This window comes from Nomascus leucogenys, chromosome 22a, assembly GCF_006542625.1.
Source record: "Nomascus leucogenys isolate Asia chromosome 22a, Asia_NLE_v1, whole genome shotgun sequence".
In the NCBI taxonomy this organism is placed as follows: domain Eukaryota; kingdom Metazoa; phylum Chordata; class Mammalia; order Primates; family Hylobatidae; genus Nomascus; species Nomascus leucogenys.
The window spans coordinates 142,267,668-142,285,629 of NC_044402.1; the positions used below are offsets into that span (position 1 = coordinate 142,267,668).

A 17,962-nucleotide genomic window follows, 5' to 3' on the forward strand; every position below is an offset into this window, starting at 1 on the left:
CCGTGATGTTGGAGGAATTTTTCACCGGAGGGCTGTATGTGTGAGTGGGGCAAACAGGGTGAGGAGGGCCTGTGTGTTTCTGGGACAGCGAAGGAAAGGCCTGACTCAGGCCAGGATCCAGGGGAGCTGCCAGCACCCTCCACGCGCAGCTTCAGCCTGGCTGCAGCCTTGCCCCTCCCTGGAGGCCTCCCTCCCTCCTGCCCACTGCCCCCACAGCCACCAGACAGGACAGAATTCCTTAGCATGCTCTCATATTTAATTATAATTATAATATAATAGAACCACAGGGAAGGGGGGTCCCTTGTCCCAGCCACTCAGGTGCCCGCTGGCTGCCTGGATGCTGGTGGTCCTGCCCCAGGAGTGGGGGTGCAGTGTGTGGATGTAAGGAGTGGATAGGCCGCGGCGGGGATACTAGGCCCCCGGGGGGAACGCCTGTACCTTCCCACCCAGGCCCTGGTGGGAGCCCGGCCAGACCCCTTTAAATAATTTTAGGAATGGGTTCCAAGGAGAGCTCCCAGGGTGAGCAAATGGGGGGGCTCTAGGTGCCTGCACTTCTGCCCTCACAACACCCAGGTGGTCACAGCTGGGAGGGGCCTGAGTCAGCCCCAGCCCTGCCCTCCTGACCTTGGGACCCTAGGATATCACTCTCCTTAGTGGTGTGAGGGGCTGGGGTGGAATGGGGTGGCGGGAGGCCAGAGTGCTGGCTGGGCCTGAAAGGCCTCCAGCTCTGCCTGCCTGCTTACTGCCTCAGTTTCCCTGCCCCACAAAGGGCCTGAGGTGCTGCCTGGGCACGTGTGAAGGTGGAGGGGTTTCCTGCCCCGCCTACCACAGCCAGGAGCTCTCCTGACCTTCCCTGAAACTTCTCTAGGCCTGTGGGGAGCAAATGACTCCCAGGGAGTCCCCAGCCCCATGCACCTCCCACCCCTGTGCCCAGTCTTGGGCCCTGTGTCCAGGGCGTCTCGGGATACCGCTGCCAGGGGTACCTTGGCTGCTCCAAGGCAGTCTCCAACCAGCCCCCAAGTTCAGGCAGGAGGCTCCGGGGGCATCAGGCAGGGCCACGGCGCCTTCAGCCCCGGGCCCCAGGCAGCAGCAGCAGCAGCAGCAGCAGAGATTCAGGGAGCTGGATGCAGGCAGCTCTGTGCCGGCAGGACCTGAAGCAGTGACTGCATCTGGCCCTCCCTGTAGGGGATGGTGACACCTGCTGCCTGGGCTCACTGTGGGCATTGAGACATGAGTCCTGTGGTGGGGCTGTGCCTGGTGCCGGTGCAGGCTGGAGCCCCCTTCGCCCCCAGGCAGCTCGGCCCCTGGACGGCCTGCAAGGGCCCGTTCCCTGCCTGCTTCTCCTGAGGAAAGGCGCTGACCTGGGCTCATGGTGGAGGGTCTGCGAACACCGGTGGCCAAGGAAGCCGGTCAGAGGGGCCAAGAGCAGTGTCCATCCTCAGGCCTCAGTGGCTGGGGACTCCGAGGGCCGTCGGCTGAGCCCCTGCGGGCGGGGGACGAGGTGCCCATTCCACTAGGAAAGACGATGGTGGCATACTCCGTCTGCTCAGGGACACAGGGCACGGGGGGCTCCGGGGTCTTCTCACGCCACTGGAAATCCAGCTCCCCATAGTCCACAGAGAACACAGGCACGGCCGAGGGGTCCTCCTTCTTTCAGGAGAAAGGGAGGGGGAGTCAGCCCCACGGCCCACCCCAGGAAGGAGGCCTGCGGCTCCACAGCCTGGCTGCAGCGCTGGCACCGATCCTGGGCCCCCTACTAAGAGCTGCTTACTCTGAACTGTCCCACCACTGCCCTTTGTGTGATCTGGGGACACCACCCCTCCTCTCTGGCTCAATGTCCCCGTTTTTTTTTTGTTTTTTTTTTTGAGATGGAGTCTCGCTCTGTCACCCAGGCTGGAGTGCAGAGGTGCGATCTCGGCTCACTGCAAGCTCCGCCTCCCGGGTTCACGCCATTCTCCTGCCTCAGCCTCCCGAGTAGCTGGGACTACAGGCGCCCGCCACCACACCCAGCTAATTTTTTGTATTTTTAGTACAGACGGAGTTTCACCGTGTTAGCCAGGATGGTCTCGATCTCCTGACCTCATGATCCGCCCGCCTCGGCCTCCCAAAGTGCTGGGATTACAGGCATGAGCCACTGTGCCCGGCCAATGTCCCCTTCTGAAATGTCCCTGGCATTCTTGCAGATTTAGGATTCCAAAATGTGACTTTTCAAGCTCTCCTGTCTCCAATGTAAGACAAGAAATGACCAAGCCTACCCCACGCCCTCGCAGGTGGGCTGGGCACCCCCGGAGACCGCAGGCGGGCTGAGGCCCCAGGTCGTGGCTTTAGGGATTGGGGTTGCTGCCTGGGGGCCAGGGAGGGGGTCCTGGCTGTAATAGAGTGTGAGCCCTGCAGGCCATGTGGTCCCAGCCTGTCTTCCACCTCTGTCCACCCAGGAAGGAAGGCACAGTGGATCATGCAGGAAAAGAGTGAGACTCACCAGGGGCTGGCCGGTGCGCCTGGCTCCTATGGTCCCTGCAGAGAAACACACTTGGGGTCACCAGGCCGACCCTGAGCTGTGCTCCCCAGGTGGGGGGTCTTAGCCCAGGGGCCTTCATCAGGGGCTTAGCCTTGTGGGGAGGTTGGGGGAGGTGGGGTGGGGTGTGGGAAGGGTGGAGGGAGGGGAGGCGGGAGGGAGGGCCGCCAGCACGGTTAGGGCAGGGCAGGCCGAGGGGCTGGGATGACGTTACCTCGTGTGGCCCGGGAGCAGATGACGGCCAGGACCCAGACTAGCAGCACCAGGCTGCCCAGCAGGCCGCCCACGACACCAACCACCAGGGCTTGGAACTGGCCGGCTGGCCTGGGTGAGGGGCTGGGGTGGGCTGTGGGCACTTCTGCCCTTCTCTCTGGAAGGGCACAAAGGTCAGGGGTTAGGACGGGGTCAGGTTGGAGGGTCAGGGTCTGCGGTGAGGGCAGACCAGAGGGGCTGGGGTGCTTCCAGAGCGAGAGGACAGAGATGCGGGTCACCGTTCCCCAGGTGCAGGACAGAGCCCTGGACTGGAGCCGGGGGGTCCCTGCCCTACGACCCTGGAGCTCCTGATCCTGTGTAGGAGGGGACACCCACCCCAGGACCGGCTCAGCTCACCCCTGCCCCGGGCCCTCCGAGGCCGCACCTGTCACCCTGAGCTCTGCCCGCAGGCTCTCTTTGATCTGTGCCTTGGGGGCCAGGGAGATGGCCCCGCAGAGGTAGGTGCCGCTGTCATTGTGCTGGGCCCTGACCACGCTCATGTGGAAGTCGCGCCCGTTGGGCAGCTGTGTGACGCGGAAGCGGTGGTCCTGGCCGGGCTGGCTGCGGTCCTCGGGGAAGGCAGCCAGCTTGTCCGTCTGGTTGCTGGGGCTCATGCGGTACCAGTTCAGCACGAAGCTCTCCGATGCGTTGGAGAAGCTGCAGGTGAAGGTGGCATTGTCGCCTTCGGTCACCACGAGCAGGGCTGGGGAGAAGGTGGGGGGGTTCCAGGGCCTGTCCGGGGAGTCTGAGAGACAGAGAGAGGTGAGGAAGGGGCTGAGCGGTCCTGCAAAGCCTCCCGGCCACCTGCTCACATCCCTCGGGCAGCAAGGGCTCTGGAAGGGCCACCCCAGCTGGAATATGTCGTCGAGAAGTCTCTGCTGGGGCCTCTGCCGCCCGGGGATGGGCACTCGCCTCCACTGCAGAGCCTCTTCCTTCTACGTGAGGCTGCGGCTTCTGCCCAGAGCCTGGCTCTGACTTGGGTCCCCCCGATTTCCTACTAAGAGCCTTCGCCGCCTTCCCTGTTGAGGCCAGTCCCCCAGAAAGGGCTGTTTGGGGGCTACCCATCCCCAGCCCCTGACCCTCGGGCACCCTGGCCTGGTCCTGTCTGCACTGCTCTGGCACAGGGGAGTGTAACTGGGCTGGGTGGGTGGGGGGCTGCCATGGAGACTGCAGCCCTGGGAGGAGGGTGGCCCCTTGGCAGGCTCCAGGTCCAGTCTTTGCCCCCTTTTCAGGACAAGCTCGGAGCTGGGACCATGTGGTATGGGCATTGCTGCCCTGGGAAGTGGGCAGTGGGCAGTGGAGCCTCCACATTTTCCAGCAAGACAGTGGGGACTAGAGCTCACAGCAAAGATGCTTCAGAGACGAGATGGGCCATTGACTCGGACGTGGACAGACATGGGGCCCCCAACCCTGGGATCCCAAGACAAGGACCTCCTGAGACATATGCCTGCGAGGGCCAGGGCCTGGGACGCCCGCATGGCAACGTGGGGGTCGCGGCTCTTCCACCAGGCAGAAGCACCAACACAGGGGCTTAAGATCCAGGCCTGAGATGCCCTGCAGTGGGGTGATTTTCCTGGCTCACCCACACGTCCCATGCCACAGGGTTCCCCAGATATGGCGCCAGCCCCGCACTGTCAGACCCAGGCCACTGTCACTCAGCTCCGCCTCAGGCCTGGGCATGGCTCCCCCGACGAGGTGCTACAGAGACCAGGCCCTGGTTGCCACAGCTGCGGTCCCTCTGCTTCCTGGGACAGGTGGCCTCCATGGCAGGTGGTGGTGATGACTCAAGGAACGATCAGCTCAGAGGAGGAAGGGGCCGCTGCCCTTGTGTCCCTGCAGCCAGGCTGGCCCAGGGCGTGCTGGCTGGACACCAGAGGTGGGTGGGTCTGTCGTGTGACCAGGACCAACTCCTAGTGCCAACCTCACTGGGCACCTCCCAGGGGACGAGTGAGGGGTCTGAAGTGACCTTGAGGCCACCTGGGTGTCCCTGTTCCCTCTGTGCCCCATGGCCTCCTGGCTGCCAAGCGCTCGCCTCCTTCACCTGCGTGCCCGTCCCCCATCTTCCTGGTGGTGTGCCCAGAGGTGGCAGGGGCGAGGGCCGGCTACACAAGGGGCTGCTGAGGTGAGCCCCCTCTCTGAGACCACCCTTGTCTGCCGGCCGGCCAGGGGAAGCTCCCTGCAGAGGCGTGTGCAGGGTGGGCCTGGGGAATCTCCCAGCCACTCCAGAGTGGATTTTGACCAAGGAGGGCTGTGGGGTAGTGTGACTCTCAGGGCCAGCGGGCAGCCAGGCCAGGGCACTCAGACCTGCCTGAATGGAGGAAGATGGGCTTCTGGCTTCAGGGCCAAGAGGGCTCCTGGGAGGCAGCCTGGGACAGGGTGGGCTGCAGCCCTTACTGGGACTAGGCTGGGGCTGGGTGGACTCAGCACAGAGCGGGGGAAATGCCCTGCCCTCTGGGCTTCTGGGAATGCAGTGGGGACCCAGGGGCCCCACCACCACAGGCAGCCCCTCAGGGTCTCCATCTCCCAGGCCAGGGCTGCCATGCAGCTGTCGGGACAGACAGGCAGGTGAGGAACAGGGGTCATCACGGGAACTGTGAGCAGGGACCCTGCATGGCTAGGAAGTGCTGAGGGACCCCCCCGCCAGCTGTAGGGCGAGGTGCTGGCGGCAGGACCAAGGCTGCTGCTTGTCCACACCGCAATGTCCATACCACAATGTCCATTGAACCATCTGTGCATTGTTCGTGTAACTAGAAACTTAACTGCTATTTATTTGCACACATTGGTGGAGGGACCTGCCCCTGACTTGATCTGTGCTGGCGCTGACAGGCTCAACCCTTTTCCTGTCTGGCTCGCACCAGCGCTCGGCCGCTGGGCCTCTAGCCAGGACCCTGGGCTCCTGCGCCGCCCCCCCAACCCCCCATTTTGGAATCCACCCTGGGGAGCAGGCTCAGCTGGGCCCCTCGGCCTCCCCTGCCCCTAACGACTGGCTGGGTGGGGTGGGGGCTAGACCTCGGTGCCTGTGGTTCAAGCAACCCCCTCTCCCACCTCCCCCAGCCAGTCTCAGAGACTCTGGCTCCCAGAGAAGCCCAGTGTGGGGGTGTTGAGTGGTGACCCCCACGCAGGCCCTGCCTCACCTCAGTCCTCAGGCCACCTCCTCCAGGAAGCCTTCCTGGCCTCCCTTGGCTGGTAGCGTCTACTAGGAAGGTGAATATTCAGAAACGACCCCTGGCTGGTCCTGGGTCAAGTTAGATTTGGGGTGTTTCCCCAGGCGCTCCCTCTCGGACTCTCGGATCCATGTAGGATCGTGGGTTGATGAGAGAGGGCTGTGCCCTATGCAGGGTCGGGAGGGAGACAGAGCCCATCCCAGGGCTGTGGAACAGGCCTGTGAGGCGGCGGTGGGGGTGCTCCCGCAGAGAGAGCACATTGCAGGACGTTGCTTTCCAGAAGCGCACGGAAGGCGTGCCTGCCCCGGGTGGGGGAACCTGCTGGCCCAGACCAGACCCAGCATCTCTGACCGTGGTCCCATTAGGGACAAGGAAACCGGCCCACGGGCTGTGCTGGGACGAGGACAGTGAGCTTGTCCCTAGAGGACCTGGCAGGGGCGAGGAGTGGGGTCTTCCAACTCCTCACAGTCGTGTGTGGGTGGAGGTGGGAAGGGCTGTGGGCCGAACCATGTCCCACAAATTCCTATGCAGAAGTCCTAACCCCGTGACCTCAGAAGCTGGCCTTATTAGGCATAGGGTGACGGCAGCTGGGACTAGGTAAGATGAGGGCACAGGGCCGGGTGGGCATTGGCCCAGCAGACCTGGCTTCCTGTACCAAGTCAGAGTCACCTGTGCGGAGATGAAGGCAGAGCCCGGGGGATGCTTCTGAACCCAGGAACACAGACAGTGGCCACAAAACCCCCCAGCCAAGAGGCTGAGCAGAGCCCTCTCGGAGCACAGGGAGCCGACCCCGCGGAGCTCCGTCCTGCGTGTCCAGTCCCCCCCCCCACAGTGAGAGGACAGGCTCTATTTTTAAGCCACAGCCGGGAGAGGCTGAGCAGACCCCCTCAGAGCACAGGGAGCCCACCCCGCGGAGCTCCGTCCTGCACGTCCAGCCGTCCGTCGGTGAGAGGCCAGGCTCTGTTTTAAAGCCACAGCCGGGAGAGGCTGAGCAGACCCCCTCAGAGCACAGGGAGCCCACCCCGCGGAGCTCCGTCCTGCACGTCCAGCCCTCCGTCGGTGAGAGGGCAGGCTCTGTTTTAAAGCCACTGGGTTGGTGGAGCTTTGTTACGGCAGCTCCAGCGGCCCAGTCCCCAAAGCAAATGTGTCAATATTCTTAGTTATTGATTCTGGGTGAGGGATATTCATTGTTTTTAAACTTTTTTGTATATTTTTCAAAATAGTCGGTTTAAAATCTGACTTTAAAAGTTTGACTTTAAAAATCGGACTTTAAAAATATGTGTCATGGAGGCCAGATGCAGTGGCTCACGCCCGTAATCCCAGTACTTTGGGAGGCTGAGGTGGGAGGACCATTTGAGCCCAGCCTGGGGAACATAGTGAGACCCTGTCTCTAAAAAAAATGGAAGAAATTAGCCTGGTAGGGTGGCACGTGCCTATAGTCCCGGCTGCTCTGGAGGCAGAGGTAGGAGAATTGCTTGAGCCCCGGAGGTCGAGGCTGCAGTGAGCCGAGATCACACCACTGCACTCCAGCCTGGGTGACAGAGCAAGACCCTGTCACTAAAAGAAACAAACAAAAAAGTGTCAGGGGCTGGGCTGGGCAGTTTCCACAGATGACCCGATTTAATCCTCAGGACGCAGCATTGCCAGGAGGCGTCCTCACCCATGACCCCGAAGCACACGGAGGAGTCAGTAAGGGGTCAAGTCCTGCCAAAGGCCCAGAGCTCAGCAGTGGCAGCGCTGACCGGAGCTCACAGTGGTCCCACACCAAAGCGGAGGCTCTTATTTACGCTCCTGCCCTCGGACAGGGCCAACAAGCAGCCGGGTTGGGAATATCTCATAAAACCCAAGGGAAACACACGCCTGAGGTGGGAGTGGTGACCGTGGGAATGACCGAATGGCAAATGCAGTGAATAGATGAGGAGGGAAGAGAGGCATCCCGGAATGAAGACCACTGCGGCCGGGGTGGCCACATCTGGGTCAGGACACACAGGACTCCAGTCATGCCCACTGCGCCTTGCTGAGTGCCCTGTGCTGAGTGTTACCGGTGGGGAAACTGAGGCATGCTACCTGTGAGAGTCTTGTCTGGCACAAGCGTGGGCACCTGAGGCATGAGTGTCTGGCTGTAGACACCTTGCTCTTATCTTTCCCGCCTGGGTCGGGGAGGGTGGCGTCTCGAGGACGTGCCTGAGGAGCCGGGACACAGGGGAGAGGCTCGGCTCCCCTCCTGCCTTACTCAGCTCCTCCTCCCCTGTGACGAGCGCCCCTCTGCACTCTGGTTCCCCCACGAACGTCTCCCTGGGATGCCTTTTGGCTGCAGGCCCTTTATCGAGCATCTCCAGTTCTGAGTCCTGAGTGATCCACGGGCCTCCCTTAAGAGGTGGCTCTGAGGCAGAAAGGCAGGGCCCCCGGCAAGGATGCTGCCTCAGGTGCCAGGCAGCAGGCCCCAGGAGAGGGGCCGAGGTGGGGAACCCCCAGTCGCCTGCCACAGTGAAGGGGCACCAGGACCCCCGGGACAGGAGCCTCCAGGGGGTGTCAGGGCGGCCCCAGGGGTGCCCCTCATCTTGTCCTCCCAGTGGCGTCACACCCTGGTACCCAGCAGGGCCCAGAGGGACCGTCTTAGGCTTGGCCTGGGGAAAACCACCCTCCCCAGGCCTTGGCATCCCCAGGTGCAGGCCGGCTGGGCACAGAGGGCCCAGAGTCACGGGCAGCCCAGGAAGAGGCTCCCTCTCTCCTCAATCCCGGAGAGTGAGGCCAAGGCCTCCCTCATGGATGGTCTGAACAGGGCTCAGGGAGAGCCCTGGAATCTGGGCAGAGACCCAGGCGGGCACAATCCCCACCCAGGAGGGATCCTGGAGACAGAAGAACTGTCCTCACTCGAACAGGTACACTTTGGATACAATGAGAAAAATATCACCAGCTCATCTAAACTTTGACGTCCTAAAGCCAAGGTTAGTCCCACATGGGGCTCGTCCCATCCTTAGGAAAACTCGAGTGAGGACTGAGGATGCCCGGGCAAGGCAGAGCCGCCACGCAGACTCTCCACGGCCAAGGTTTGGGGTTCTGGCCAGCCTGACCCATCATTCCACAGAAACACGCAGCCCCAAGGACCGGCTGAGAGGGGACAGGGGTCCTGCCTGCCCAGGAGCAAAGAGGGGACTTGGGCCAGGGGAGGAGTTGGGGCCCAGAGAGGAGCCCAGGAGTCTGAACTGCCCAAACTTTGGGCGGTCACCTGCCCAAAGCCACACAGCTCAGGGTAAGGGGCAGAGCTGGGGGCCAGGGCGGGGCCGCCACAGCACCCCCCGACCTGCCAGGGACTGAGGGTGGAAGGTCCCTCCAGACCCCTGGCTCCGGGACCCCTGACCGCCGACCCCACCTACCTAAGAACCATCCTGGCCGCCAGCCCAGTTGTAGCACCGCCCAGATGACCGGCCAGGGCGCCTGCGGGATCTGCATGCCTGGAGCAGCCCCACCAGAGCCGCCGCCTTCTCCACTGCTCAGGCAGATGTGAGCGGAAGGGAAACTGTCCCAGGTCAGGTCGAAGGGAGGGTGCCCGCCCCTTGCTCCCGCCCCCTCTTCCTCCACATCCACGTGGGCGGGAGTGACAGAGGCAGTGCTAGGGGAGGAGGGGTGAGGAGGGGGTAGGACGGGGGAGAGGGTGGGGGAGGGAGAGAGAGACAGAGACAGGGAGACAGAGGAGATGGGGAGGAGGTGGGCCGTGGTCCCCACCCCTTACCCCGTGGGGGTCTGCCCAGCTCAGGCCCTCCCTCCTCTGCGTCTCTGCTCACTGCTGTGGCCTCTTTCCACAACCCGCCCGAGCTGCCCCTCCTGAGGCTGCAGGGTGGGGGCAGGCCCTCCTCCTCCCCAGTCCCCCTCTTCTCCCTGGGGGCCCGGCCTCCCTGCCTGGGGAAGGTGGGTGGCCCCCTCTGGGCTCAGGTTCCTGGGCTGCAGTGAGGGGTGGGCTCGACCCCACTCCCATTCTGTCGGAGCCTCTGGGAGCCTCCCGGCTGCCCACAGCCTCTGCCTTCCCGGCCCAGCCCCCTTCGCTGGGGCACAAGTGGCCCTACTGAATGACAACTGTCCGTGGCTAATCGGCTCCCCCTCAAAGCTTCCACTTTCTGGATGGCCCTACACCATGGCCACGGTTCTAGATCTTTCCACAGTGTGAGCCTCCAACAGCCTGACGGAGGCCTGGGTGGTGGCAGGGGCTGGCTGTGAGGCTGACCTCCCCTTCCAGCCTTGACCTTCTTCCCCGGGGCCCTGCCCTCCAGCCCACTCGTGCCAGGGTGGGGTGGTTCAGGGGGTCCAGTGCCTGGCCTGGCTGACGGCCTGGCATTTGTGAAGTGGCTTGCTTATCTCCTTGCATTCTGTGCTGAGCATTTTATTACAGCGAATGGAAAATAGGAGAAATGAAACTGCTGATATTAGTGATGAGATGCGTCAGGCTCATCAGCTTAAAATAACTGAAGCGAGGCTAGAAACCGCCTGACAGCTGGCGCGGCTGCCTGGCTCCGAGAGACACTCGGCCCGGCTGTGAAGGGAAAACATTAAAGCACCGAAACGGTGGAAAAAGAGCATCAAAGATGATGTCTGCGAGGCGCGGCCACGGCGAGGGAGCTCTCGCTTATGAACAAAGGGCCACTCTCGGGTCTCAGAGACGTGAGGCTGTGTGGGTGGCTTGGCGGGGAGGTGGGGGCGCCCGGCTGGCCAGGTGGGCTCGGCGGGGGGGCCCCCAGGGAGCCTGGCAGCACCCACTGTGCTGCCAGACAGCTAAGGTGGCCCGCGGCACTTCTCCTGGCACACCCACCCTCGTGCCCCAGGGGCCGGGGCTCTGGGGCTGGAGAAGTGTTGGTCGGTAGGTGCCTCCATAGTGCTGCGCCTCGCTCAGGCAGTGGATGAGGGGCTAAGCTGCCCCTGCTGGCTGTACTTGTCCTGAAGGCAGATTCTGGACAGAACCTTCCTCTGCCCCCAGCCCTGTAGAGCCTTGTTCCAGCCTCCGTTGAATGTTGTCTCTGTTCTGGGGCAGCAGTGAGCCTTCCTCAAGGCTCTGAGCTTTGTGGGACAAAGCTGTCATCTGAGGACTGGGAATGCCACTGTGTGGGCTGGAGTGGGGGCTGGGCCCAGGAGGGAGGCTCTGAGATGGGAGATGCTATCAGACCCCTAGAAGGTCTCCTCACCACCAAGGCCCTGCCCCCACAATTCCACCTGCCAGGGCTTGGACACGTGTCCCGGAGTAGGGGGCGGGCACAGGGAGAAACCCAGCTTCCATCTTGCCCCTTCCTTCTCCTTCTCCCACCTCTCTCCTCTCTCTCTGCAGTTCCTCCCTGTCACCTGCTCTCCTTCCCTCTTCCCCTCAGTCCCACTGAAGGCCCCTGGCTCATGGGAGAGGAGACCTGGTGGGGTGGGCCCAGCGTGGAGCCAGGGGACTGTGGCCACTGAGGCCAGGGCTGCCTGATGGTCTCTCCACGTCGCCACTCACCGGAGCACCTGCAAAGGGACACGTGGACCCAGGGAGGGTCTGCAGGGCTGCGAGGCGTCTGGGGTCTGAGCCTGGAGAGCACAGGGCCTGCAGGGATGCAGGCATTGGGCATTGGGCCTGGACTAGTAGGCTGAACCTACAGGGTCCTGGGACCCCACCCCAAAGCAGATAGGCGGTCCCAGGGCTCAGGTGTGGAGTGGGGACTCATGGAGCCTGCACCCCAATATCTCACTCCAGACCACTTATCGACACCCTCCCCCAAACACATACAGTGTCCCCAACACACATGATTTCCAACACACACAACCCCCAAACATACATGCTCCCAGCACACACTTTCCTCCCACACACATCCTAAGCCCGTGCCTTCCACCCACTAGGCTTCCACTGTCTTCTGTCACAAGGAGGAAAGGCAGGTGGAGTCCAGGGAGCAGGGTGGATGGGGCTGAGGGGCCCTTGGCTGGCCGGCCCTGCCCACCCCTCCCCCATCTCCTTTTCTCAGCCTTCCTTCCCAGGGAACCTGGACACCCAGGCCCTTCCCCCACCACCTGCTCCTTCCACACAGAGGGTCATGCCCCCTCCAAATCACTGGCCCTGAGACGGGAGTGGCCAGATTCAATCCAGGGCGTTCAGTTAAAAGATAATTTACAACAAGCAAAGTTGTATGTGGTTTTTGTCTGTTTATTTTCTTTTAGAGACAGGGTCTTGCTCTGCGCCCAGGCTGGAGTGCAGTGGTGTGATCTTGGCTCACTGCAGCCTCGACCTCCTGGGGTCAAGTGATCCTCTGAACTCAGCCTCCTGAGTAGCTGGGACCACAGGCGTGCACCCCGTGGCCAGCTCATACCTAACATTTTTTCTGTAGAGATTGGAGTGGGGGCAGGGGAGGTCTCTCTATGTTACGCAGGCTGGTCTCGAACTCCCGGCCTCCAGCAATTCTCCCACCTTGGACTCCCAAAGAGTTGGGATTACAGGCGTGAGCCACCACACCTGGCTGATGGCTGTATGTTTTGGTTGAGTATTGTATCATTTACAATTGAGACAACTGTAGATTTACTTGCAGTTGTAAGAAATTACACAGATGTTTCCTCATACACTCTGCTCAGACTCTCGGAATGATAACAGTTTGGAAAACCACAGGACAACGTCACAACCAGGTTAATGACTTTGAGGTGATGCCTTGATCCCATCCTGAGTCCCCGTTCTTGGCTGATGTGTGCCTATCAAAGGCTGCACGATGTGGGCACAAGCGAAGGCTCCAGCGTCCCCCGACAGCAAAGCTGCAGAACGTCCCCGTCACCACGGGGTCCTCGGGGTGCCCTTGGCAATATACCCACCTCCCTGCTGGTGGCCACGAGCCTGTGCTCCACTCCCATCACTGTTTCATTCCAGCCACAGCCGTGGGAAGGTGCGGTTCGCATCCTTCCGGGATTCCCTGGAGATGCCTCCAGCGCGTGTGTTTCAGCAGCCCGTTCCTCTCTGTGCCGAGCCATCCAGGCTGTGGTGTGGACCTACGTGCCATTCTTCAGTTTAAGTGAGTCTGGGTGGACTCCAGTTCTTGGTGACTATGAGTAAAGGCCCCGGAAGCCCTGTGTGGGCCAGGGCGCCCAGGAGGCCAGGGGATCTAGGACTGCCTTCCGAGACAGGGGCCTTGCTCCCCGGGGCCTGGAGAAGCTTCCCCTCGCTGGGGGCCCTCCCGTGCTCCTGGTCTGAGAAGAGAAACCCTAGAGTTTCCAAGGGCCTGCATGTCATGACGCATGGCGCCGGGCACACGGCGGTGATGAGATGGGCCCGGTGTGCTGGAACATGAACCAGCACCCATGGAAAGTGGCGGGGGGAGGGGAATCCCCGCGCTCGCTCGGGCCAGTGGGAAGTTTCCATCCGCGCAGGGACGGTCCGGGGAAGCACAGGAAACAGCAGGACCATCCCGAAACTGCTTCTGCAGTGGGAGGCGGCGGCGCCCGGCTGGCCGGGTGGAAACCGTGCTGCAGCCGCCGGGCCAAGGGCACCGCGGTGGGGAGGCAGCGCCTGATTCACAGCAATTTCTGAGGTTGGAACAGGAAATGGTTAATAGTGTTTGCAAATAAAAACTCTCTGTTCTATCCTGTTTTCGAAACATTTCCCAGAAGTTAAAAAATAACACCCAATTTATCTGCCCAATTTAAGAATAAACTTTTAAAAAATTGAATGAGATATTTCCACAATTTATTATACATAAAAATAAAAATTGTTGGGCTGTTTGTTAAGGTGGCAGGTGATTTCTACCCCCCGCCGCTGTTTTCTAAACTTTCTAGAATGTGGTTAGTAGTTTAAATGTCAATTTATGTTTTAAATCCCCCAGTGTGTACATGTAGATGTGTGTGTGTAGGTGTGTGTGTTTATGTGTACTTATGTGTACTGTATGTGGTATGTGTATTGTGTGTGTTGGTGTGTAGGTATCTCTGTTCATGTATATTGTGTGTTGTGTGTGTTGTGTATAGTGTATGTGGTGTGTGGTGTGTGGTTGTAGTGTGTGTTGTGTGCGTAGCATGTGTGCCGTGTGTACTGCGTGTGTTTGTGTGTGATATGTGTGTGCTGTGTGTGCTGTGTGGTGTGTGTAGTGTGTAGTGTGTGTGTTGTATTGTGTGTGCTGTGTGTGGTGTGTGTAGTGTATGTGGTGTGTGTTGTGTGTGAGCTGTGTGTGATGTGTGTAGAGTGTGGTGTGTGTAGTGTGTGTTGTGTGTGTGGTTTGTGTGATGTGTTTGTTGTGTGTAGTGTGTGGTATGTGTGCTGTGTTGTGTGTGAGCTGTGTGTGATGTGCATAATGTGTGATGTGTGGTGTGTGTGGTGTGTGTAGTGTGCGTTTGTGTGTGGTGCGTGTAGTATGTATGTGGTGTGTGGTGGGTATAGTGTGTGTGTGGTGTGTGTAGTGTGTGTTGGTGTGTGTGGTGTGTGTATATGTGTTGTGTGTGTGGTGTGTGGTGTAGTGTTTGGTGTGTGGTGTGTGCGTGTGTGGCATGTGTGGTGTTTGTGTGGTGTGTGTAGTGTGTTTTTATGTGGTGTTTGGTTGTGTAGTGTGTGTGTTGGTGTGTAGGTATCTGTTCATGTATATTGTGTGTTGTGTGTGTTGTGTACAGTGTATGTGGTGTGTGTAGTCGTGTGGTGTGTGTAGTGTAGTGTGTGCAGTGTGTGTGGTGTGTATGGTGTGTGTGGCGTGTTTGGCGTGTGTGGTGTTTGGTTGTGTGGTGTGTGTAGTGTGCGTTTGTGTGTGGTGTCTGTAGTATGTGTTTGTGGTATGTGTAGTATGTGTGGTGTGTGGTGTGTGGTGTGTAGTGTGTGGTGTGTGTGGCATGTGTGGTGTTTTTGGTTGTGTGGTTGTGTGGTGTGTGTAGTGTGTGCTGTGTTGTGTGTGTAGTGTGTGTGGGGTATGTGTAGTGTGTGTAGCGTGTGGTGTGCGGTGTGTAGTGTGTGGTGTTTTTGGTTGTGTGGTGTGTGGTGTGTGTAGTGTATGGTGTGTGTAGTGTGTGTGTGGTATGTGTAGTGTGTGTAGTCTGTGGTGTGTGGTGTGTGGTTGTGTGGTGTGTGTGGTGTGTGTGGTGTGTGTAGTGTATGGTGTGTGTAGTGTGTGTGGGGTATGTGTAGTGTATGTGGTGTGTGGTGTGTGGTTGTGGTGTGTGTTGTGTGCGTAGCATGTGTGCCGTGTGTACTGCGTGTGTTTGTGTGTGATATGTGTGTGCTGTGTGTGCTGTGTGGTGTGTGTAGTGTGTGGTGTGTGGTGTGTGGTTGTGTGGTGTGTGTGGTGTGTGTGGTATGGTATGTGTGCTGTGTTGTGTGTGTAGTGTGTGTGGGGTATGTGTAGTGTGTGTAGCGTGTGGTGTGTGGTGTGTAGTGTGTGGTGTTTTTGGTTGTGTGGTGTGTGTAGTGTATGGTGTGTGTAGTGTGTGTGTGGTATGTGTAGTGTATGTAGTCTGTGGTGTGTGTGGCGTGTGTGGTGTGTGGTTGTGTGGTGTGTGTAGTGTGTGGTGAGTGTAGTGTGTGTGGTGTCTTGTGTGTGTGTGGCGCGCCTGCCTTCTCACTCCAGGGCAGTGGGTGTCACTCAGGCCCCTGCCGGTCCCCCTGCTGGTCGGCCTGCTGGGCTCCCAAGCCGCGCTGAGCTGCGGGGGATGCGCAGCGGTGAGTGAGCGATCCCCCAGGGAGGGATGCCCCGAGGCTGAGTGCAGGAGGTCCCTTGCATTGCTCCTTCGGAATGGCCTTCCCAGCCCCGCAGGACCGCGGGTTGGAGGGGAGAGCAAGCGGCCTCTTGGACAGTGGAAGCGCCTTCAGCAACAGAATGGCTGGACAGAGGCTGCGTCCCCAGCTGCAGGTCCTGGGATCCCCGCCCGCCTGGGCAGCGCAGGGGCAGACTTGCCCGTGGGGCCCGTGGGGCCCGTGGGGCTGCAGGGCCTGGGGTCTGGGAGGCAGCCTTGTCCCTGCCGCTGCAGCCCCAGCTGAGGTCTGTGGGGGGGAGGGTGAGCCCCAGCACCTGCGAACGGCCACCGTTCTCTGCCCGGCTCCTTTTCCTGCCTGTCTCTTTCTCCCTCTGAGCAAGGACCACCATCCCGTCAGCTGACCGGCCCTCTGGCCCCAGCGGGCCTTGGCGTTTGCTCCTCCAGGAGCTGCTGCTTCTACTCCTCCAGGCCCAGGCAGTGCATCCGTCCGGCAGGAGACTGTGGTGGGACTCACCTGAGCTGCAAGTTCTGTTTCCCAGCAGGGAGGGCTGTCCCCGCCTGCCAGCTGCCTTCCCCAGCAGCTGAGCTCAGGAAGACGGTACCAGCGTGTGAGGAAGGGGCCCCAGAAGGAGAGCATGTCTGCAGGGAGAGGGAGCGCTAAGCCACCACACCAGGTGGGCAGCAGTGCTGAAGAGGCACCCGGCTTCCCCTGACAGTTTCTTTTCCCTGTGGTCCGATCTCCCACGCCCATCTCACCCTGTCCGGAGCCAGCCTTCGGGGAGGCTGGGCAGGGAGTGGGGTCAGAAGGCGTCTGCCCCAGGCCTGGGTCCTCGGGCCTGTCCTTGGAGGGACCACACATGCCTGGTGAGAGGCTCCCGTGGCCGGCTCCAGGCGGGCGCTGATCAGAAGGCCCAAGGAGGACCCCTGGATGCTGTGCACACTCTGCCTTATCCGTCCCTGGCAAAGAAGAGGGTGCTCATGGCTGGCTGATTTGTGAGGGGGCCACGTAAGCAGCTCTTACAGGGCGTGGCTTGTGGGTTTGGGAGACAGACAAATGGGCAGTCAGACAGAGGCGTGGACAGGATGCCCTCTCTGCTGTCTGCCGCCCAGGCCTCTGGAGGTGTTCTGGGATGGGTCTAAGGAAGACTCAATTCTTGAGCGAATAATGCCCGGGCAACTAGCTCCCTGCATTTCATAAGGGCCGGAATTGCCATCCAAAAGTTATTTTGGGTGACTGTGGTCAGTCATCATTCCAAAGCTTTTCCCTAAACTCAGAGCCAGGTGTGGCCTCCAGGGCTGAGGAGCCTGAGAGGTGGGACTGGCAGGCAGGGCTGTGGCCCCAGCGTGGCAGGGAAGCAGCCAGGAAACACTGGCTCTGGGGGGGCTGTGGTGGGAGGGGGTCCTCTGCAGGGGCCCTGTGGACCGAGGCTTTTGGAGGCAAGTGGACAGCAGGTGTCTCTTAGACCCCTGCAGGGGCACACGACCAGGACCCCAAGGGGCCCACACACGCACAGTGGCTCCGAGCCAACCAGCAAACCCCAGGACCTCAGGTGCAGCCCAGCGAGCGAGTTAGGATTGCTCCTGCCAGCTGTGTGATCATCCGCAGTGCCCGAGAACAGTGCCTGGAGACCACAGTGGCAGCTGGCTTACTTCTCGTGTGAACAGGAAACCCAGAGGCGGGCGACCCTCTAGTGGTGTGACGACTCCATCTGTCACCACGGCCCCGGGCTCCTGCCTTCCTGCTCCTTGGGCTCACAGCCCTGTGCTCGAGGAGGGTCTAAGATAGGCTGGAGGGCAGCCATCATCCCAGCACTGATGGATAGAAGAAAATGAAGCTGGGATGAGACACGCAGGGCTTTCCCGGGCAGTCTGGCCCTGTATGGAGGCCCCTTCCCAGAGCACGTCCCAGTGGCTTCCTCTTCTATCTTGCAGTCACACCTAGCTGCAAGGCAGGAAGATGTCACAGGTTTGAAAGGGCCGAAAGGAAGGTTCAGAAATGAAAACTATGACCAGGCACTTGCTTGCCAGCGCTAGCTGCAGAGTGGACAGAGACGAGGAGATAAGTGTGAAGTGGTAGAAAAATGAGAAGAGGTTGTTCAGTGTGCAGGGCAGAGAGAGGGCGAGATGGGAGCTGTGAGGAGAGCCGGGCGGCCCGGAGGCTCCCGGGGGCAGATCTGTGCTGAGGTTTTGCAGAGGGATCGGCTGGCTGTCTCCACCCCTGCACATCCCGGCTCCTTCTCATCTCACCCTTTCTTGTTGTGCCATGACAGGTGGCTGCCATGCACAGCAGTGCTGTTGAATCTCACAAATTAAACAACCTGAAAAGGCGTGAGAAGCTGGGCACACACATCAAGTGTTTATGTAAAGCTCA

General features: G+C 60.5%; 1 protein-coding gene across 1 annotated transcript; it reads right to left on the reverse strand.

Moving 5' to 3' along the window:
- Positions 1–238: 238 nt before the first annotated feature.
- Positions 239–9,449, reverse strand: PDCD1 (programmed cell death 1). Its single transcript, XM_003281970.3, has 5 exons — positions 9,309–9,449; positions 3,153–3,512; positions 2,730–2,885; positions 2,480–2,514; positions 239–1,650 (listed from the first exon to the last, which is right to left on the reverse strand). The coding sequence occupies exons 1-5, from the start codon at positions 9,382–9,384 to the stop codon at positions 1,411–1,413; spliced, it is 867 nt and encodes a 288-aa protein (XP_003282018.1). The 5' UTR covers positions 9,385–9,449; the 3' UTR covers positions 239–1,410.
- Positions 9,450–17,962: the final 8,513 nt, after the last annotated feature.